Source organism: Aphis gossypii, chromosome 3 (genome assembly GCF_020184175.1).
Source record: "Aphis gossypii isolate Hap1 chromosome 3, ASM2018417v2, whole genome shotgun sequence".
Classification (NCBI taxonomy): Eukaryota; Metazoa; Arthropoda; class Insecta; order Hemiptera; family Aphididae; genus Aphis; species Aphis gossypii.
In genome coordinates this window covers 8,058,821-8,080,882 of record NC_065532.1, presented here as the reverse complement: position 1 = coordinate 8,080,882, position 22,062 = coordinate 8,058,821, and the positions used below count along the sequence as shown (strand labels likewise).

Sequence of the window (22,062 nt, the reverse complement as noted above, 5' to 3'; positions counted from 1 at the left end):
TAAACGTACAATAAGGGCTTGGATTTATATGTATTTATATAACCAAAATATGTACATAAATAATTGTCAAAAAACTCATAATATGTATTATATTAATGTAATTTATTTATTAATATTTAATTAATAATTGTGTAAGGCCTTATGGGTTCTTAATAACAAAATTAAATTTAGAAAATATATATACTAAATACTTATATATACTTTAAATATATTAAATAATAATAGCTATATAATACAAAAAATGATTAATTCTTTTGATGGAAATTTATGACAACATGTGTTTGTAAACATTAACATTTTTGAATTCTAAGAATTACCGATTCGGTCCTATAATTGCTTTATACGAACTGAACAATATTGCATGTTTAATGTGTGCGAAGTAGAAAGTTATTACTAATAAGACGTAATAAGTAGGGCTCGGTTATTAAAGCATATGCTTCTTTTTTATATATGAGATAGAAATCTAATTTTTATACATAGATTCGTTTCACGTCATTTCGATTCCAATTAAACCGATTTATTTTTGCTTTTTTCGGTTTTTTTTTTTATGTAAATGCTTTTTTTGTAACTTTTTACAGTTATTTCAGATGTAGAATTTTCATATGTTTATTATGCTACTATAGTAATAATAAAAAACTAAAATTAAGAAATGTAAAATCCAGAATGTGGACTAAAATATGGTTATATCGGCTTGTTTATTATAGTCTGCAGTACCTACGCCGTATACGGTCATATGCTTGTAACATTGATATCGACCATTTCAAAATTTAAGATTTAGTGTTGTTATTTGAAACCTTTTGTATAGAGAGTTTGTTTTCTATGTTAATTGTTAGATATTCTATCGGACAATAGAGTCAGTTTTACTACTGCAAATTAGGGGAAATACACGGTAGTTAATTCTTTTTTTTTTAATTCAAATTCATTTTTATAACTAATTAATGTTAATTTTTGGTCCGGCTTTTTTTAAAAATAAATAAACTTCCTTCTTTTTTGCTTTTTAAAACAATCGTGTGCTTTTTTAGTTGCTTTAAAATCCGAGCTTTATAATAAGTAATTGTGATTCAATTTCCAAATTATTAAAAACAAATAGCCTATTTAGACTAAGTTTTAAAAATTATTATTAGAATTAGAAAGAAAGCTGATTTGAATATGCACCAATAACTTGAGAGCTTAACCGTGTTTGAAAACTATATACCTAATATATTCTGTAAAAATAAAAGTAAAATGTTGTTCAAAACAATTTAAATAGAAACAAAAGAGCAAAATCTTGATAAAATTGTTCGTCTTATAAAAATTGAAAAACAAAGACATAAAATACACCCCTTGCACTTGCGCTGTAATTAGTTTTAATTTTGATTTGTATGTTTACATATATTAATTTATTTTTCATTTTCAACCCTCCTTTTTTTTATCACTTTATGTTGTTGACCCCGTTTTACCCTAAATAATATATTATAATATGTATGCATAATAATATTATTTGCGCAAAACATGAATAAAGTTAAATATAATCGCCACATTTTAACGTCTTGTTCCATCGAAAATCGAAATTAAAAACCTGCGAACCTGTTTGTACAATATTCAATGAAGATTATCCAAAAATTTACAAAATAGAACGAATGCGTATAATTGACATCGCGTGTAAAATTGTTTCATTTAGTTACCCGTCGATTGATTTTCATAACGTATATATATGTAAAAAATACGCGTGTTATATTTGAAAGTTTGTGACCAGCATATAAAATATATTTATATTTGACAAAAAAAATATTAACAACATGCGGAATAGTGTGTTTTTTAATATTATTTATATTTCTGCAGCAGATATTAAAACAGTAATGTGTGGTTACGACGGTTTATCGTGTGGCGGGGTTGGGTGGGGCGCCGAGATATAGGAACGGTAAGGGTATTTTTTTTGTCAAACGCTCCCCCTCCTTCATGTGAACTACGCTCGGGAGCGTGACAGTTCCTCTTCAGTGGGCCTCCAGTGAGTACGCGTGCTGTGGACGTAAAACACCTCAATGAGACTACGGAATGATCTCAAATGCTTCAGGTCAGTAACAATAACAATTTTTTAATAAAGAAAACTTTAAAATTTGTTTTCAAATTTTTTTAACTTCAACAGACTTTTATTTTACAAACTATACTGCGTGATCTAATGTTGTACTGTTATGAGTACCAATTAATATTATATTTTATTGATATTGATTTAAAGTGACTAAGTGTGATTCAACTACGGATATTATTGATAATTTTTTTCTCAACGCGTTGTGATTGGATAAATGTATAATATTACCTATATCTTATCAAATGCTTAGCAGCTATTCTAATCTAAACGTTTTGAAATATTAATAATTTTAAGCCCCCGAAATGGCAAATATTGTAAAAAATGTAGTGCGATTTTTCTAATAAAAATAATTTTTGAAGATATATTTGCTTTAAGCAAAAATTCAATCATTATAAACCATTTGATAAAGTATATTAGTTGTGTACCTTCAAATATTGTATCCATGTGATTATTATATTTTACGTGGTTTTAATTTTTGAACACGATATCTGTAAATAATATATGTATTGGTAAGCAGTCTGTCATTATTAGATGGAAAATCGATTTGCCATAAATACAAAATATTAAAAAAAAAATACTACTTGTCTACTTATTTGCGAGTTAAGTTATAGCGATAAAGTACTATTTAAATGATCGCCGATTTGATGGAAAGCTATATTATTATATTTAGCCACGCGTTAATGTACGTCGAATCGACAATCGTTTAGTTGAATAAATAAGAACTGATATTATATTCTGCAATTATAATGCCACGCCGTTTTTAAGTACTTTTAAGTGTTGTACAGGAATTTAAATCTAATCTGAGTGCACCTTAATACAGATTGATAAAATATCATATGATATCCTAATATTCATGACGTGACACTAAACTAAGATCGAACACATTCTCTTGTCTCTCTGGATTAATCAATAAGATGCTATAAAATTTCAAAATTGATATACAATTATTTATTTACTAATAAAATAGAATTATTTAAAATAAACGAATCAGTTGTAATCGTTATTAGAAAAAAAAATGTACTTAACAAATTACTCGTAGTCGTACTGTAAATATTATTAGGTAACTTTAATATAAGTGTCATTTTATATTATAGTGTACATTAATGCATTATATCAAATATTATTTATGTCTATATACATTATAAAACTTTATTTACAAGACTTAATGCAATGACTCTATTCTATTTATTTTTAAAATATTTACAATAACTGAATGCATATTATGTAAGGTTAACCACTATACTTTGATATAATAATCGTATAGTAAAGTAACTTGTGTTAGTAAAATTAGTCTATATTTAATATTCCGTCACTTGACACTTTCAATTGAACTAATATATATATTATTTATACGTAGGTACACAGTGTGATTACTTATACTTTTTGTATATGTATAGGTACACAACATATTATCGGATATGTCTGTGTATAGGGTCTGGAAAACTATTGTTTGCAGTCATAAACAACGAATTACGCCGATCATATTTATTATTCATATTATTTCGAGGAGATTTATATTTATTTATCTATGGTAACATACGTGTGAGCTTAATTTTTAAGAGTTATTTATACTACTTTTCATACGAATACTCGAGATAATAATATCAAAGTAAAGTAGTAATTTTTGTTTCTTGGAATTTTTATCGTAATAAACCAGTGTATAGCAGGTTTTTCTTGGTTTTCCTTAAACCCTTGCGTGTGTGTATTTTAAAATAAGCATTTTCATAATAAATTCTATAAGGAATATTGGAAGGTTATGTATAAAATAGGTAGGTATACAAACAATCGATTTTCCGATCGATTTGATTTTTAACCTAAGGGGTTATCGACGTTTTGGTTTTTTTAGTACTCACCTGCGTGCACTTCTTCGATTCTATATCGTTTACTCAAACTAACCTAAACTCAAATTATTATACAGGGTAAATATTATATTATCTATAATATCGAAAAACGTTTTGTGAGTGTGATCCGCCTAGAGACTAGGTATGTATATTATAATATTTCAAAATAAGGCGATCATATTTAGAAAGAAACAGTAAAATTCATTTTGGTTATCTGAACTAGTCAAAAGAGATTTCTAAAAAATTATTAATTATTATTGTATTAAAAAAATATTTTTGAGATATAATGTTTGCTTGTGGATGTTCATTATATTAATATTTTATGCTCATATTGCTGACAATACTATACATTGGCACTGGATACTCGTTATATAAAAACTATAAAAATAAATAAACAGGTGTTTTTCTTTTATGCAATTATAATATTATAGAAATAACGAGTTTTCTAAAAACGGGATAAAGAACGTTTCGTTTGTTGGTATAAAGAGGACATAAAAATACGATTCTCAAAAAAATGAACAAATAAGAACAATTCCTTTTTATATATTATGATGTATGTCGTATGATTTTATTGTAAGATCTAAAGAATTCCGAATTATTTTTATGCACTTATAATTTAGGTTCCGAGCGGGGTGACAAAGTTACAGTTTATGGCGTAATGATAATGGGTTTTACTCATGCTATATTATAACATTTTCTGTTGCACGTGTTTTTCCATTAATATTTTTGTATACAATTTTTGGAGGTGCTAAGATAATTAATGCTTAAAATGTTGTATAATATAGCTTCTTTATAGATTCTATATAAATTGTACTTACACTTATTTAGTTTTACAGTAGTTCCTTAGAAAAATGTCAATCACCATAATGAGTGAAGTATGGATCGAGGAAATTTTTTTGGATGATTTACGTCTTTATAATTTCTCTTACGTATTAAATTATCTAAAAATAAAAACGATTAAGTTAGAGTTATAATTTGCATAGTATATTAATATATACGTAGAATAATAATTACTATGCACCAACGCCATTAACCAATCCCGCATGGTGTTTCCCACGACGAATTAAATTCTTGATAATTTAGCCATTCTTAAATTCCATTAAATGTCAACTACGCAGATTTTTACACGCGGTAGTGTGTCAAACCTTTGGATTATTTTAACTTTTAACCAAATATAAAATACAGGCTTAAAATTCTATTTAAATTTAATAATAATTTTATTTTGACTTATGGTACCTAATAATATATATAAAAAAAACTATAGTTTTTCAAAAAATTCAGTTGAGTCAATTTTTTAAATGAAAAATTTAAAAATTTTGCTTCGAGCCACATATTCTTGGGATGGAGATTCGTAGATGGGGTAGCTTAGTGCTTTTACTTACAACTATTGTTGATCTCGTATATATAGGATTACCTATGTACTGAGTTTCAAAATCATCAGTGTGATATACTTGACGGTGAATCGCGTACACACATATAAACATTGTATTTTATTAACAAAGATAAAAAAAAATGAATAAATAACAGACATTATATTTTTGGGAAATAAATAAAACAATTTTTTTTTTTGGCAAATAACAAGAACGAAGGTAAATTAAAAACAATAATGTACCTTTATGTAGACTTAGAAAGATTTATTCAGTAGGTATATAATGATCCTCATCCGGTTTCGTATATCCGGATAGAAGTAGTTTTAATAATACTCCTTTTATAAGATCATTGCTAGGATAATTTGCAGTAACTCATTCCTTATAATATACAGTATACACTATATTATCTACAGGTCAATAGATATTATATAATTTTTTATAAATTTACAGATGTTCGATCAAGTAGATCACAACCGAAATTGAATAATATAATATAATTTGAATAGATATTTCGAAATATTTAATGCTTCTGAACACAATTTAGTTAATGTTAAATAGTGACTTTATATACATAAGGTGATTCCGATTCACCCAAAGCATGCTTACTTTCCACTTTTCTCTTTAATTAGTAATTTATTCAAATTCTGATTTTTAGAACTTTTAAATATAATTAAAGACCATATTTTTAAATTCTCGAGAATTTTATACAACTTTAGGAGTGCTACGCGATGATAAAGTTTTATATTTTTCAAATTACAACTCTCATTTTACTATACATTATTAACTAGATAATTTAAAAAAAAATGTTATACATAAATGAATATTCTGACGAGTAGTTTCTTATTTATTAAAATATTTATACTAAGGATAAAAATGATTTAAAAAAGGTAATATAGGGTTATTAATCGATATACTTTATTTTAGAAAAAGAACGCTTTATCAAAGCAAACGATTCGACTTACAATGCTCAGTTCAATTATGCCGTAAGTTTTTAAGGAAATATTATTGTTATTATTATTATATATTATAAAAGTGCAATTGGTGTATATAATTATTTATTTTTGGACATTTTCTTAGACAAATTACATAAAAACATCGAAGTACACCTTGTTGACGTTCTTGCCACTGAATTTATTCGAACAATTTCAACGACTAGCCAATTTTTACTTCCTGTGCCTAATGATGCTGCAAATGATATCGATTATATCATCATTGACACCCATCACTACTTCGATACCACTGATCGGCGTGTTAACAATATCTGCCATCAAAGACGCCTACGACGACTATGTACGTTTATGAACTTGTCAACACTTTCGTATTGTAAATCTCAGGGTATCATAAATTTTTGATTATTTCACCTCCGCCATGTAGCTATTATATTAATAAGATTATTAATTTAACGTACTATGGTCTATGATAATATGTTAAATACTAATGTGCACTTAAACCGATTCCATACTCTACCGCAGCGTTTCCCAAATTGTGGTCCACGGACCTCTAGGGGTCCGAACGTGTATCAGAAGGGGTCCGCGAACGTAAATTGAAAATACTATATACTATATTATATAGTTTATATAAAAGCGAAAATGTTATTCTTATTAAGTGGGCGAGTGGGCCCGCAATCATTTTTACTATCTCTAAGGGGTTCGGCTGAGAAAATGTTTGGGAAACGCTGCTCTACCGTGATGGCATTTACTATGATTTCAGGAAAAATAATATACTTCTTTGATTTACTGAACTTTGAGGTTAGGAAGTGTATTCGGTAAATATACCGAGTACAGAATATAACTATACTTACTATCAGTTGCCGTTTGCCATTCGGTATAATGTTGAATATCTCAGTTACCTAATCTATACAATTATTTGGAATCATTTCAATACATTAAAAAACTATCATACATTTCAAAATAATTTTGTTTAGTCAGAAATTACAGGTCATTTTGTCATAGATTACTTTCATACATTAAATGTTTACAAAGTATGCGTACAAAATAAGCTCTTATTAATTTTTTTTTTCAATAAAATTGTAATATATCAATGAAGAAATGTATGAAAAATATTTTAAATTTAATAAGACTTTAGCTATAAAATAACATAATCTTTATTAATCTTGCTTAAAATTCTTTTTATAAAGTAACACAATTAACAAGCAGACGAACCTTAATCAAACATAAGTATAATGATTTATACTCATATAAAATGTCATATGCACTAAAAATAACGATACGATTATTTCCTGTAATTATTGTATGAAGTCCGTTTGATAAAGGGAGATTGAAAGAAAATCAAATAGTCGTAAAAGTTCAAAAATTATAATTAATATTGTATTGTATGTAGCAAAGGCATGTCAGCGACGATCAGGTGAACAATCGCATATCAAAGACTGTCAGAAATGGCCATGTAGTGAATGTGAAATGGAAGGACGTGCACGTGGGGGACGTGATTTTAATGGAAGACGGGCAGTTTGTGGCTGCCGACGTGTTACTGCTGTCTACGAGCGAGCCAAGTGGCCTGTGTTTTATAGAAACTGCAGAATTGGACGGGTATGGTATATTATAGTAATATATTATAAACCATCTATAAATATTAGGATTTTTGAGAACCAATAAAAATATGCTATGTACTTCAACAGCCTCATCTAAAATTTAAATGTTTACATTAGGTATTAAATATTTGATATGTGATTTTGTACATCAACATTTTTAAAAATAGTTTTTATATTAGTACAATAAGTTAAACGGGTTAATTAAAACAAATAAGGATGAAAACAATTAGGCCAAAATAAATTATATAAGAATTGCAGATAGGTACCTTAAATACATATTCAAAAAAGCTAATAATTATTGAAATGATGAGAATTTATTGTTAATAAACGCGTATAATAAATAAATATTTTTTTTTTAATATAATTTTTTGACATAACTTAAAAATGTATAAAAACTAATATTTTCATTTTTTATAATATTTGACAAAAAATATAAATGTAATAAGGAAAAATATGAATGAGTACATTCTTATTTAATTATATAATTATTTTTGGAACTGCTTAATGAAATAATGGGTAGGTATGTATTATTGAAGGTATTAACTATTATTAAATCTGTTATAATATAAATTATAAGAAAACAAAATATTTTGACATTTTGTATTTACTTTTTATCTGATTTCCAGTGAAACGAACCTTAAGTGTCGGCAGTGTTTGGCCGAAGTAGCCGATCTTGCACACGAAGTGACCGATTTTGACGGTTTCATTCGGTGCGAAGCTCCAAACAATTTGCTCAATAAATTTCACGGCATTTTACAGTGGAATGGAAAAGAGTGAGTTAATATATATAATATTGTAGTAGGGCATTCTGTAAATAGAAGTTTTTCATGAAATTCATATCGATTTTTTAAATAAAAATAAAATTTTTTCAGTTATGGTATACACAGTATTACAAGTATTTACTCACTAGTCACTAAGTTAAATATTTTTTTACGTATAATATAATATTAACATTATTTTATTCCTGTTAATATTCCACGTATCGATTATAATGATATTGTCAAATTTGTATGTTTCAGATTGATTTTAAACAATGATCATATAATCCTAAGAGGCTGTGTACTAAGAAACACAGAATGGTGTTACGGAATGGTAATTTTCGCCGGGAGGGACACGAAACTTATGCAAAATTCAGGAAAGTCAAAATTCAAACGGACCAATATCGATCGGCTGCTCAATTTTCTCATCATTGGGGTAAAATAAAAATAAACGCATACATACATATTGTGTTTCGAATACATATAATATGTATATACCTATTATTAAATACTTTGTTCGGTTATATGATTAAATATTGTTTGTTTTCATCATTTTCCCACAGATCGTATTGTTCCTGTTTTTACTCTGCCTGTCTTGTATGATCGGATCTGTTATCTGGGAATATAAAACGGGTTGGTATTTCCAAATGTATTTACCTTGGGACTCTCTAGTACCGTCAGACAGGATAGCCGGATCGATTACTATAGGGACTCTGGTATTTTTTTCGTACGCCATCGTTCTCAACACATTAGTGCCAATTTCTTTATATGTAAGGTGTGTATGATTTACTGTAAACATTTTTCTTCGTTGAGTTTCGTAAATGTATCATTATATAGTTATTGTATTTTTCTGTTTTATTCCGCAGCGTTGAAGTAGTGCGTTTCGTGCAGAGTTTTTTTATAAATTGGGATGAAAAAATGTACGATAAGCAGTCCGGCACCTCAGCTAAAGCTAGAACTACGTCACTGAACGAAGAACTCGGACAGATTCAGTATATATTCTCAGATAAGACTGGTACCATGACCAAGGTGATTTTCGTTTTAAACTCGATATAAATAATAGATAGTTTGACGTTATTTTAGATTCACATCAATAAATGTATATAAAGTTGAAAGTGTTTTTTCTTCTATAAAACTTATTTTTTTATTTTAAAACGGATATGACAGATATCTTTAAACTTCCTTGGTTGTCAATATTTAACTTCAATTCATTTCAAGTTTTGACGTCTTCAGTAATTTTATAAGAACTTTTTTTTTCAAAAAAATGTTTGATGATGTGAAGTTTAAACAACTGATATTATTAATTTTATTTTATTTTTCATATCATAGTGTTATAACTTATAATTTTATGAATATTTTTTGATGGTCTTATTATAGTCAGATTGAAAACAACTATAGATTATAAAATGTATTAATATAATCATAAAATCTACAATTTTGTCTTATTAAAAAAATAATAATATTATTTCAGAACATTATGACATTTAAAAAGTGTTCAATAAATGGTATTGTTTACGGTGACCTGAGTGAAATCCATTATGGAAAATCTGACGATGTAATTAAGGTAATGATTTATTTTAAACTCTGATAAAAACTATTCACATCAAGTATCGTCTACTGTTACTGTCCGAGCTTTCTGTGTTTGTATATTATTTGTGTTCGTCTATTAGACGTACATGGACAAACAGACGCCTTCCGCTGTCATCAGGAGTTACAATAATACTAACTACAACAAAGTAGACCAAGGCGTCAGAAGAGTAACTATAAATTCTACGTTGCACTTGGTATTGATGTCACTACTTAGACTGCGGTAACAAAATAAAGGGTTCATTGAAGTATTAAATGAGCTAGTTTTTCAAACAGGTTGGACCGCCTCCAGTAGATTTTTCATGGAATCCTCAATATGAATCCGACTTCTTGTGGTACGACCAAAGTCTGGTAGATGCTGCTCGGCAACTTAACAACGAAACCGAAAATACAGTGGTTACATTTTTTGAAATATTGGCTTTATGTCATACGGTTATGCCTAGCTGGAAAAACGGTGCGTTTCTTGAATCAAAGATAAAATGGTGAAAATAAAAATAATAAAAATACAATTATTATTAAATAATTACACTTATATAAATTAAGTATATTATAAATAAAATGAATACAAAATTTAAACAGTTGATCGAAATTCGTATTTATTATACGTATTAGTGATACTACATAAATTTAAATAGTAAATATTATTCGAATCATCTAGTTTTTGAATAAAACTTCTATAATGCTTAATTTTATGTTCACTACGGAAATTGAACATACTTTTTCATACAATTAAGGTATTACTTAAGTTTACAAATGTTTATTTGATGGTTGTACAGGGATTTTAAAATATCAAGCTCAATCACCCGATGAGTCAGCACTAGTTTCAGCTGCTAGAAATTTTGGTATCGTTTTCATAGAGCGAACTCCGAACAGCGTGACGATCGAAATTATGGGCAAAATCAAAGTGTACGAACTCCTTTGTATTCTAGATTTCAACAACACTAGGCGTCGTATGTCTGTAGTGTTTAGGGAAAACAATAAAATACGGCTCTACTGCAAAGGGGCCGATAGTGTGATATTCAATCGCTTGGAACCGGGAAACGACGAATACAAAGCTACGACCCTGCAAAATTTGAATGTGAGTATAATAATTGTAATACGATGGCATTTGTAAACGTCATCATGACAACGATAGCGTGTTGGTAGGAATTTGCAGGTGACGGATTACGCACGCTTTGCTGCGCAGTCAGGGATATCGATGACGAGTTTTTTGAATCGTGGAAACACAAGTACATGGATGCCGCCGCTGCTCGGACTGACCGAGAAGAAAAGCTCGACAATGTCTACGATGAAATAGAAACCCATTTGAGATTAATTGGTAAGAAAAAAGATTTAAACGTATACGTCGGTTGACCATCGTTTTGAAATATATCTAACCTATTCCCTATTAAACTTCACATTCAGGTATCACCGCTATCGAGGATAAATTGCAGGATGCCGTCCCTAAGACTATATCTAATTTGCTAATGGCAGGAATATATATTTGGATGCTCACTGGAGACAAACAGGGTGCGTAACCAACATAGATTAAAAAATGTATAAATTTATTTTTAATTGTAGTCAACAGTTTAGTGTTTACTTTATTTGTCTATTTATCTGATACAATAAGGCTTCAATTTAAAATAAAGTATTTCAGAATATATTTTAGTATAGTTTACTAAAATAAAATTAGATATAGCTAAACTTTACCAATAAATTTTAATAATTAAAATTTAATTTAACTAACTTATAATATATTATAAAATACGTATAATATACTTTTGTAAATATATATTAATATAAATAAATAAATTTAAATAATATTTAAAATAACAGTTTGAAAATAATGTGTAATTGGTTTCAGAAACTGCCATAAACATTGGATACTCTTGTCAATTATTAAACGACGAAATGGAACTATGGATAGTTGATGGTCACACTCAGGATCAAGTGGAACATCAGCTCGACCAGTGTAACAATTCGCTTTTGGGCATTTCCGAACACCATCGTTCGGAAAGAAATAGTATGGCTACGAGTATTGTACGATTTAGGTTTGTAGAACTAGTTGCAGTAATATTAATCATAATATAGATTAATTATAATTTTTTCAATTTTTCTTATTTTAATAAGCGATTCTAGGTTACTTATAATAATAATAATAATAATATCTCAATCTTTTATGTAGCTTTTTTTCCTTTTATTTGTTACAAAATGGTAGGTTATTAAAAATAATAATAATTATAATAATTTAAGGTTAATAATAATATGTAAACATCAGACGATAATCATAGTTGATCTGGTTTACGCAAAGAGACTATATTATATACTAAACAAAATAATTAATCGTATTATTCGCCCGATTGGTAATAATATGTATAATATTATAATAAATTGACACTCTGCCACGGTAGAGAAATCTCATTTGTTACTTCATGGTGGAGGTACACAAGTTGAATATAAAAAAAAATGTATATACTTGGAACTTAGGTATAATTTGTCAAAAAATACGAGTCGAACGTATCCTTATTGATCGATCGGTAACTAACCAAATTGTTATATTTGACTCGCCGGAATCGACGTTCTTGCGATTACGCGGGATCAGTTGGTAGTTAATTACAATAGCCGATTATCGATTTACCTGTATTTAAACTAATGAGGCTCGCTGTGGTTATTACGTTACATAACATTTCATTCGTATTATAGTGAACCTGAAGATGTTCAAACGGAAGAAAACGAAGAGCGTACGTTCGCTTTAGTCATTAACGGTCATTCATTGGTTCACGCGTTGCACACCGAGCTTGAATATAAGTTTGTGGAATTGTGTACAAAATGTAAGTATCTAAAAGCACATATTTTCTCTACCACCAGTCGATAACCGGAAATGAAATTATTCCGAAACACGTATTTCATAGGTAAAGCGGTAATTTGCTGTCGAGTAACGCCTCTTCAAAAAGCAATGGTAGTGCAGCTCATTAAAAAATATAAGAACGCCGTGACGTTGGCAATCGGCGATGGCGCTAATGATGTATCAATGATAAAAGAAGCTCACATAGGTGTAGGAATCACCGGCCAGGAAGGAAATCAAGCGACCCTGGCATCCGATTATTCGCTAGGACAGTTTCGGTTCTTGGAAAGGTTGCTTCTGGTCCACGGCAGATGGTCGTACTATAGAATGTGCAAATTCTTGCGTTATTTTTTCTATAAAAATGTGGCATTCACTCTTTGTCATATTTGGTTTGGATTCTTCTGCGGTTTCAGTGCTCAAGTATTTTTAATAACGAAAAAAAAACGGACGAACGTTTAATTATTATTTTTGTTTACCTTGCAGACGATTTTTGATCCGTTTTACATTTCCGTTTATAATATGTTCTATACTGCACTACCGGTATTGGCGATCGGAGCTCTAGACCAAGACGTTAACGATTCAAAAAGTATCATGTACCCAAAACTCTACACTCCAGGACTTAAAAATATGTTTTTTAATACTAAAGAGTTCTTTAAGTGTGCGGCTTTGGGAACGTATGCTTCGCTAGTGATATTTTTTGTGCCTTATGGTAAATAGTTGATCATGATATCAATTACTTATAGTGATTTCGTTATAACAGAATAAAATTTTTTCTTAGGCGCATATTTTTATGGCATGACCTCGAGCGGATTGAACGTGTTAGATCATATGTACATGGCAGAAGTCGTTGCAATGATTCTGGTTACAGCCATGACTGTACAGGTAAATCGTCTTAACAGTTTGAATAAAAGCGGTCGGTTGTATTTAACTACACATGTAGTTATTATAATATTATTTTAATAGGTAGCTTTTGATACGTCATACTGGACTGTAATTAACCATATCGTGATCTGGGGATCATTGACATTATTCTTCGTTGCAGAATGGGTTTATAACTATCTCATCGGAGGAGCCTACGTAGGATCTTTGGCGATGGTATGCACGTATAGTAACCGCATTTAATTTGCTGTTAATTATTATTTATTGTATATCTAATAAATAATAATGTTTAATGTAACTCTTAAGTATTTAACTGTTTATATGTGCTATATTAGGCAATGAAACAACCAACGTTTTGGTTGGTGACATTACTTGTCGTGGTTGTAATTATCAGCCCCGTGGTGGCTTGGCGTTTGTACTTTTTGGAAACGAGTCCTGTTCTTACTGATAAACTTCGTTTGAAGCAACTGAAACAAATGTAAATCATACTATAACTAAATATTATTGAATAGATATTTTATTAGTACAACAGTATTGATTAATGTGATATTTTTATAGGAGGCAAGTGTCGGGAACTGATACGAGAATGCCGTCAATAAAGCACAAACGACGTTCGATTAGGTCAGGGTATGCTTTCGCTCATCAAGAAGGATTTGGACGACTGATTACAAGTGGAAAAATAATGAGAACACCAAGGAATAGCGAAGGGTTTATTGATCGAAAAAATTCAAATATATCTGACACTACTGTATAACGTTAAAAATACAGTCAAATGTTTGTTTTCAAATTAATATTATACTTATAAATAAAAAAGTGTTTATTTGATTGTTTTGTAATAATTATACAATTTGAAATGTATACAAATCATATGACTATCAAAATTTTGGTATAATTTTGGTATAGGTACTCTCTCAAACTAGTCAAAATTGAACTTTATACCAAAAATTAAGAATAATTTGATATGATTAAAATTTTACCATAATATTATGTGATAAACATTGAAGATAATTTATATTAGTTTTAAAATTATTATATACATACTTATACAGTTTGTGACATTGTTACCAGAATATTATTTTTTGAGTATTAAAAAAAAAAAATAATAATAACTATAAAATAAAAATGTACATTTTTGTTTGAACGTTATCGCAATATTATTAAATCAAAAGATATTAGATACAATGAAAAATTACCCTTTTGGAATTTATAATGACCATATTTATTATAATGTCAATTGTATGATTTAAGATGTTTTTTTAGAAAAATATAATGTTATTAGTATTATTTTAATTTTTTTTTTCGGTCGTTATAGTGCTTATACTTTAAATATAATTATTATAAGGCATCAGATATTGTATTTTTATCTCATAAATTTATTAAAATGTCAGTTGCGATGATGATAATAATAATATGTGATTATGTGAACAATCCATCAAAATACAATCAATTTTTCAAGTAAATAGTAAGTAATCTGTAGAATCTATATTCCTTAGAATATCAAAAATCTATTTTTATATGTGCTGACTACAATTAAATTCCTGCTTACATTTGAAATTATCAGAAAACTATGAATCAGTGTGAACATAAAGTACTTACCAACTGTTAACATTTCACATTTCATTCATTGAATTGTAAACGATATCGTAGTATAATTTAGGCTATAGTCTTATGTAAAAAATAAAAAAAAAAAATTTGAAATTATATTGGGTAGTAAGTTATTTTATTAGAAACATATTTGAATTGATTGCATTAGTGCTTAACCATATTATATTAAATATTGTATCTAAACATTCTGTAATTTGCATTGATTAAATGTAAAAAAAATAATTATTTTTCACCTGTAATACTCGCATAGTTTTATTTTTTTAGGCATTTGACAACACGTCTCAAGAGGATTTTCAAATTCAATCGTTCGTCTGTTATCACACAACATAATATTCTTATATATTAACTGCGAAGAAACCTTTTTCACATTGTGCAGTATGTAATGCGTACTTGAAGTAAATTTTAACATTGCTGATTGCATATTATATATCGTTACAAATAATAGTTATAAATCCATAATTATTTTTTCAATACTTAGTTAATGATTTATTGAAATTATATTATTTTCTCTTGTGAATTTTTGTTAATTGAGTTATGACATTTTTAACTATAGATTTTAGTTAAATGAATGGAATATGTTGAATTTTGGTCTTGAATAGTTTCTGTTGTTATGAAATCATGTAATTCAAGTGAACAAACATTAAGTACATTAAAATTCATAATATACGTAAAAAGTTTTAAATCTTCATGAATAATGTTAATGAATTATTACAAAAAACTGGCATCGTTATTCTCTAATTAAATATTAAAATATGTAATTTCGTCTAAATTTGATTTTCAAATGTTTATAAAAAAAATTATGCTCATATATTTTTCAGATTTTAGGTTTCAATATGAACTATTTATGAGCAACTTTGTGTCAAATTGCGTAATTCTAATTTAATTATGTATGAAAAAAAATCAGTATAAACATTTGATAAAAATGTTAAATACTTACTATGGTATATATTTTTAAATCACAACAGAATAGTATATATATATATAACATCAACTATGGTATATTAATTTTTTATACTTGGCCCTTGATGCATAAAGTTTAATTTATTCTAATCTGTATTAAAAAATACACTAAAAAATAAAAAAAAATACCATGCCAATTGTATATTATTTACTCAATGCGTGTTGTAATATAATTAAATTATATGATATTTATAATATTTTTTTCATATTTTATCAGGTATATTATATTGACACAATTCACACAGAGTTATTCAAAAGTTATCATAGATTTCTGCGTACTTATGGTCAAATATTATGAACAAATAAGGGAAACTCATTTTCTGATGTTTGATTTTATTATTATAATTTTTAAGTAAGGTCTGTTCATTTCTGCATAATTTTTGCTAATTTTCTTATAATACTAATTCATTGTTCCGCACGTAGTGTATTTTCGAAAAAGTGGAAATACAATATAAATGCTACGGTAAAAGTACGAATACTGGTAAAACCTATGATACATAAAATAGTTTGGTCAAACCATGAATGATTTTTATAGTTCTTAATATAAATCTTAGTATAAATCTTGGAATGAATAACCTGCGTTAGTAAAAGTCCGAAATCTTTATCAATTATGTGATATTTTTTTGTTTGCTTTATATTCGTGTATAATAATAATATTAATAATAATTATTATTATTATTTAACTCGAGGTCACTAGTATGATGTTTCCAATCGCAGCTACTCGCGCGCGGACTTATTTTCCGGGTTTGATAAAACATCATAAAACATATTTTATAATTTAACTAATAAATTACCACATAAAATGCACCCTAAGATATTAATTATTATGTATTTTTTGATATAAACAATACAATATATATTTTTTTTTGTTATATTTTATAGTCAGTCTTTCATAAATTAAAAAATTTAACTAAAAATAAAAATTAAATTAATGTAAATAGATTTAATATTATGTTCTATTGTTGTTTCATTATTCTGAAGCACTATCTTTTGAAATATCGTCCTCAATGCATAATTGGCAGAATCTAACAGAATTTTCATCATAGATAAACATTTAAAAAAAGTAGGTTAGGTTATTCTAAGATTTACCAAATCTTGTTTGTAAAAGTCCGAACTACAAAAATCATTTGAGGTTTGACCAAACTATTTTGTGTATCCTAGGTTTTACCGGTATTCGTACTTTTACTGTAAAATATACACACATACATTTAATATTTATTATTATTGAGTTTATATTAAAATATTTATATATAATAAAATTTGTCGGTTATAATTTATAATAAACTATGAAAAACAGGAAAAACAGATATCGAGATCCTTGTTTTTTGTGCAAATGTTGATCGGAGAGAATATTATAATAATATGTGCCATATCTACTGTAGTTGAAATGTGTTAGAACTTCTAGAGATTGAAGTGAACCAAACTAATTTCTGGCAATGTAAATGTCAAGAATAATTGCATTAATATCTAGTGATTTTGACTAGAGTGAATATGGCTGAGATATTTTAATGTTTGCCGTCTATAGATTTGTATTGTAGTGGAAGACACTTGATTACTGACATTTTGTTGATTTCCTACAGTAGAATATATTCACAACGATAAACAGAGACCTTATTTGAAATTGGAAATTAATGTTTGGATTATTAAACTATTCGGAGTTCAAATCAAACAATATGTTGTTAATTATTTTACGTATACTACTATACAGTACAGGTACGTATATTACATTTAAATCATATTTATAGTTTTGTAATTGAATTCATTATAATTAATAATACGAAATTTTAATCATATTTGGTTGGGTATAGCAACAAACTACCCATAATATTTTAGTTGTATGGATTAAACGATATAAAATATGGATCTAAACGGATATTAAATACTCAAAGTTCGTAAAAAGTAAGTAAATATTTTGTTTTAAAAATATTATAATATGCAATATAGATTAACGGAGTGTCCGAGTAGACAAGACATCGGTTACCATTATCTAACTGGTTCAGACACAATCTATAGATTATTATGATATATTATAGGGTTGAAAACATAATATTAATATCTGAATAAATAAAAAAGAATTGTTGAATAAAAAGAAATCGAGTTTAGTTTAGATATTTAAATATATTTTAATTTTTAAATTAATGGAATAAGGGAACTCAAATTATTTAAATATTTTGAGCACTTATACGATTGAACATACATTATAATTTAATGATGACAAATCATTTTTGAAAATGAGAATCTTTTCTCTATAGTATCCAAAGAAAATAAAATCGATAGAATTTAAATTTCAAACGAGCATATCTTATATATAAAAAAGTTTTTATCGTCTTAATTGCACAAAGAAAAAATAACAGAAGATGAAAACCATACAAATTCGACTAAAGGAGTTTTCAGCCTTTGTGATGAATGTACAAAAAAAAGTCTTAAAAGTCGTTTATTTTTATTTTTACCGACTGAACTCACAAAACTTTATAATAATATAATGTGATATAATGCAATGAGAGCAGATATAAAAATGTGGTTTTAAATAATTTGACGAAAATTAAATTTGTACAATTCAAATAAAAATGAAATATCATACATCTTGTTTTTGGTGTTAGGTACCTACATTTATATTATAAGATTTAATATAATTGATTAATCAGGTATAAATTTTTAGTTAAGTATATAACTACTTTCCTTTATTTAAATTGAAAAATATTAAAACAATAATGTAAGTATATTTTACAATTAATATTATTATATTTTCACTTCTTATTTTTTAGAAGTTTAAGAATTAAGATATATTTTATAATTAATTATATTTTTAATATTAAATAAGTTTTTCTATGAATCGTTTATTGAGTTCAAAGTTGTTGACGTTTTAAAACAAAAATTTTAGAAGAAACAAGATTAAAAGTACCTAGTAAATTAAAAAAAAAACTGCCAAAGAAAAGTACGTTGGAATTTGTATAAACATTATTTATTATTTAAAGAACGTTGGATAGATCATTGTTTAGAATGTGTGTATATTAATAAGTTTAGGTAACTTGTTAAACTTGAAAGTGCAAACATTTTCTTTAATATCGTTTAAATTTAATTACAATCTAATACAATTTATCTCGTTTTAGTAATTTACTTATCATGTTGTAATAATTAATAAATAAAATTTGATTATACCTACTTCATTAAAAATTGTTCAAAAACGATTTTAGTTATTCTTCAGTTTAAGACGTTTAAGTATTAAATAACCACTAGTCTTTTAAAGTTTTAAAATATTTTCGTAAATTTGATTAGGAACTATACAAATCTAACATGGATACTTAATATTAAACTAAAACTATCCAATCGATTAATGTCAAAGGATACATCAACTAACAATTTAGGCCAATTAATCAACTTAAATATTTCGTAAAAAAAAAAGTACCTTATTTTATATGAAAAAAACAAGTATTTTAAAATGATAAATATTATTTATAGTTTTGTATATTGCATATTAAATCATTATTTATTTTCAAAAGAAATTTCTTGGCGCACGTGAGGAATTTTGTTTTTATGATTTTATTGTTTAATAGTTTAATTAAAAATAGTGTTCATCACAAAACAATCAATGGTAATACCTTAAAGTGTGAGTAGAATACATTAAGTTTTCAAATAGATAGATTAGCTTCTTAAAATATTTGAAATTTTATTATGGAATTACTAAAAATATAAACAACTTCAAGTAGTTAACTTGTTTTTTTTCCTTAACAATTTTCAATATTTACCGTAAAGCTTGTACTATAATTGATTGAAATTTGGTTGTTGATTCAAGTCAATTAAAATGGATATATTATATTTATACATATAAAAGGTAATTTACATATAATTTAATATATTATTATATTGATTATACCACTTTTGAGACATTACTGAACAATAATAGAATTCAATTAAGTTACCAGTACCTATAGTACAAAACATTCTTTCCGGGAGTTTTTTTTTTTTTTTTTAATTGATATAATTTATTTAGTTGTTGACACGATTTATTAATGGTTATAAAGTAAATATTTTTAACAATCTAAAATAAATTTTTATGTATTATTTAATAATTCAAATTTAACAAACACAATATTGAAAAGTGTAATATTGCATACTCTTGAAGAATAATAATAAAATATTTATTTAAATAAATAATTTAAGTGCCTATTAATGATTCAATTAAATCGTGTTTATTTTCAATGGAAAAAACGTTCATTTTAATTACTTATTACTATTTATTAATTTCAAATATTCTAAAAGATTTTATCATTATTTTTTTTACAATATTATGTCTTACGAATCATCTACAATGGAAAAATCAACAGTTTTAGATTATGAGCGGAGTAATAAATCTATTGATGTTACTGCAATGACGCGTGTTTTTTGTGTATGTCTATTGCCACTTTTTAAGGCAGTTAAAAGGCTCAGATTTTTAACTTTGGGGCTAATTAAATGCCAAAAAAATGTCTTCGATTGGTTAAAAAACTTAAAAATTTAATTTGAGTTTTTTCTTAGGTTGTTTTTACTTTAATGAAAATATATCAAAGATACATAGGCTTGATTTAGTTTTACAAACATTTTAATTAAAATTTGACAGAATTCATTTAAATAATGAAAATTCGCAAACTATTTTGTAGTTAAACTAATTCAACCTTGTAGTTATAATAGTTATAAATTTATAAAATGATTTCATTTTTATAACAAGTGCATGATAATTTAATAGAAGGTTCCTAATGAGTAGTCTAATCAAAAAATTTAAAAAAAGTTATAATTGTAATTATTTTTTTTCATAGTTATTTAAAATTTAAATTTAAACAAAATTAGATATTTAAACAGAAAATTATTTTGGTGTATTAAATTTTAGTTGTTTTATTGTAATTTCAAAAATATTACTCGTGGTTTTAAAATTGTTCGTTGATTTCTATATTATTATTATCTACATATATTGACATTTTTCAAAATGTATTTAATTAATTTTGTTTTTAAGTTTTTGTGTTTGTTTTTGCCTGTTGGGGCAATAAAATGGTTCGATTTTCAATTCTTGAGTGTGGTTTCTAGTAGCAAATCGGATTTAGTTGGTATTTTGGATACCTACTTATACTCATTATTTTGTTATAATTTAATAATATTATTTGTTGAAACTTTAAGAAATATGTATATTGTGAAATTTTACTTTACGCAACTAAATTTAAAAAATATGTAAATTAGTTTATAGATTATACCTATTTATATCGGAAACCTATTCACAATGTTTTACGATTAAGTTCAGGTGTTGAATTATTATTATTAAAATCATAAAACGTTAGTAATATTTTAAATGTATATTGTTTTCGCCAACCATAAAACCAATCTACAATAATACTATTAAAAAATAAAAAATTTAAAAGCAATATAAAAAAAAATAATAAAAAATTATTAAGTATACCTACACTTAATGATGTAGGCTCATAAAATTAAAATTTAATTCAGTGATTCATTAAACACCTATACTGGCTATACTGTACATCGGAGCAGTAACCACTTGCCTGAACTACTTTTTGGGATTTTTTCCCATCACCAGTAATTGACCACCAGTAAAGTCGTAGTCTATTTCTTACCAAACTAACTTATTGTAATGCGTAT

At 26.7% G+C, this 22,062-nt stretch overlaps 1 protein-coding gene and 1 long non-coding RNA gene across 4 annotated transcripts; both read left to right on the top strand.

Moving 5' to 3' along the window:
* The first annotated feature begins 1,934 nt into the window (after window positions 1-1,934).
* Window positions 1,935-15,916, top strand: LOC114118931 (phospholipid-transporting ATPase ID). Of its 3 annotated transcripts, XM_050203976.1 has the most exons (23): window positions 1,935-2,053; window positions 6,204-6,262; window positions 6,357-6,569; window positions 7,620-7,825; window positions 8,454-8,600; window positions 8,847-9,021; window positions 9,149-9,360; window positions 9,452-9,614; window positions 10,057-10,149; window positions 10,256-10,369; window positions 10,449-10,626; window positions 10,949-11,250; window positions 11,319-11,490; window positions 11,577-11,681; window positions 12,016-12,202; window positions 12,855-12,982; window positions 13,064-13,416; window positions 13,480-13,705; window positions 13,775-13,878; window positions 13,960-14,091; window positions 14,211-14,353; window positions 14,434-14,649; window positions 15,745-15,916. In XM_050203976.1, the coding sequence occupies exons 1-22, from the start codon at window positions 2,035-2,037 to the stop codon at window positions 14,627-14,629; spliced, it is 3,627 nt and encodes a 1,208-aa protein (XP_050059933.1). In that variant the 5' UTR covers window positions 1,935-2,034; the 3' UTR covers window positions 14,630-14,649; window positions 15,745-15,916. The 3 variants fall into 3 exon arrangements, with proteins under 3 accessions (XP_050059933.1, XP_050059932.1, XP_050059934.1); XM_050203975.1 differs by lacking the exon at window positions 15,745-15,916 and having other exon boundaries at window positions 14,434-14,700; XM_050203977.1 differs by lacking the exons at window positions 10,256-10,369; window positions 15,745-15,916 and having other exon boundaries at window positions 14,434-14,700.
* A 1,602-nt stretch (window positions 15,917-17,518) lies between these two features.
* On the top strand, window positions 17,519-18,472 carry LOC126551177 (uncharacterized). Its single transcript, XR_007605056.1, has 3 exons — window positions 17,519-17,878; window positions 17,966-18,153; window positions 18,249-18,472. It is a non-coding gene; the product is annotated as an uncharacterized LOC126551177 (long non-coding RNA).
* The last annotated feature ends 3,590 nt before the right edge of the window (window positions 18,473-22,062 follow it).

Excerpts from the sequence above, each read along its gene's own strand:
- LOC114118931 (XM_050203976.1), top strand. Across the intron at positions 12,203-12,854 it reads ACGAGTATTGTACGATTTAG|TGAACCTGAAGATGTTCAAA; the intron begins GTTTGTAGAACT and ends TTCGTATTATAG. Across the intron at positions 13,417-13,479 it reads TCTGCGGTTTCAGTGCTCAA|ACGATTTTTGATCCGTTTTA; the intron begins GTATTTTTAATA and ends TTTACCTTGCAG.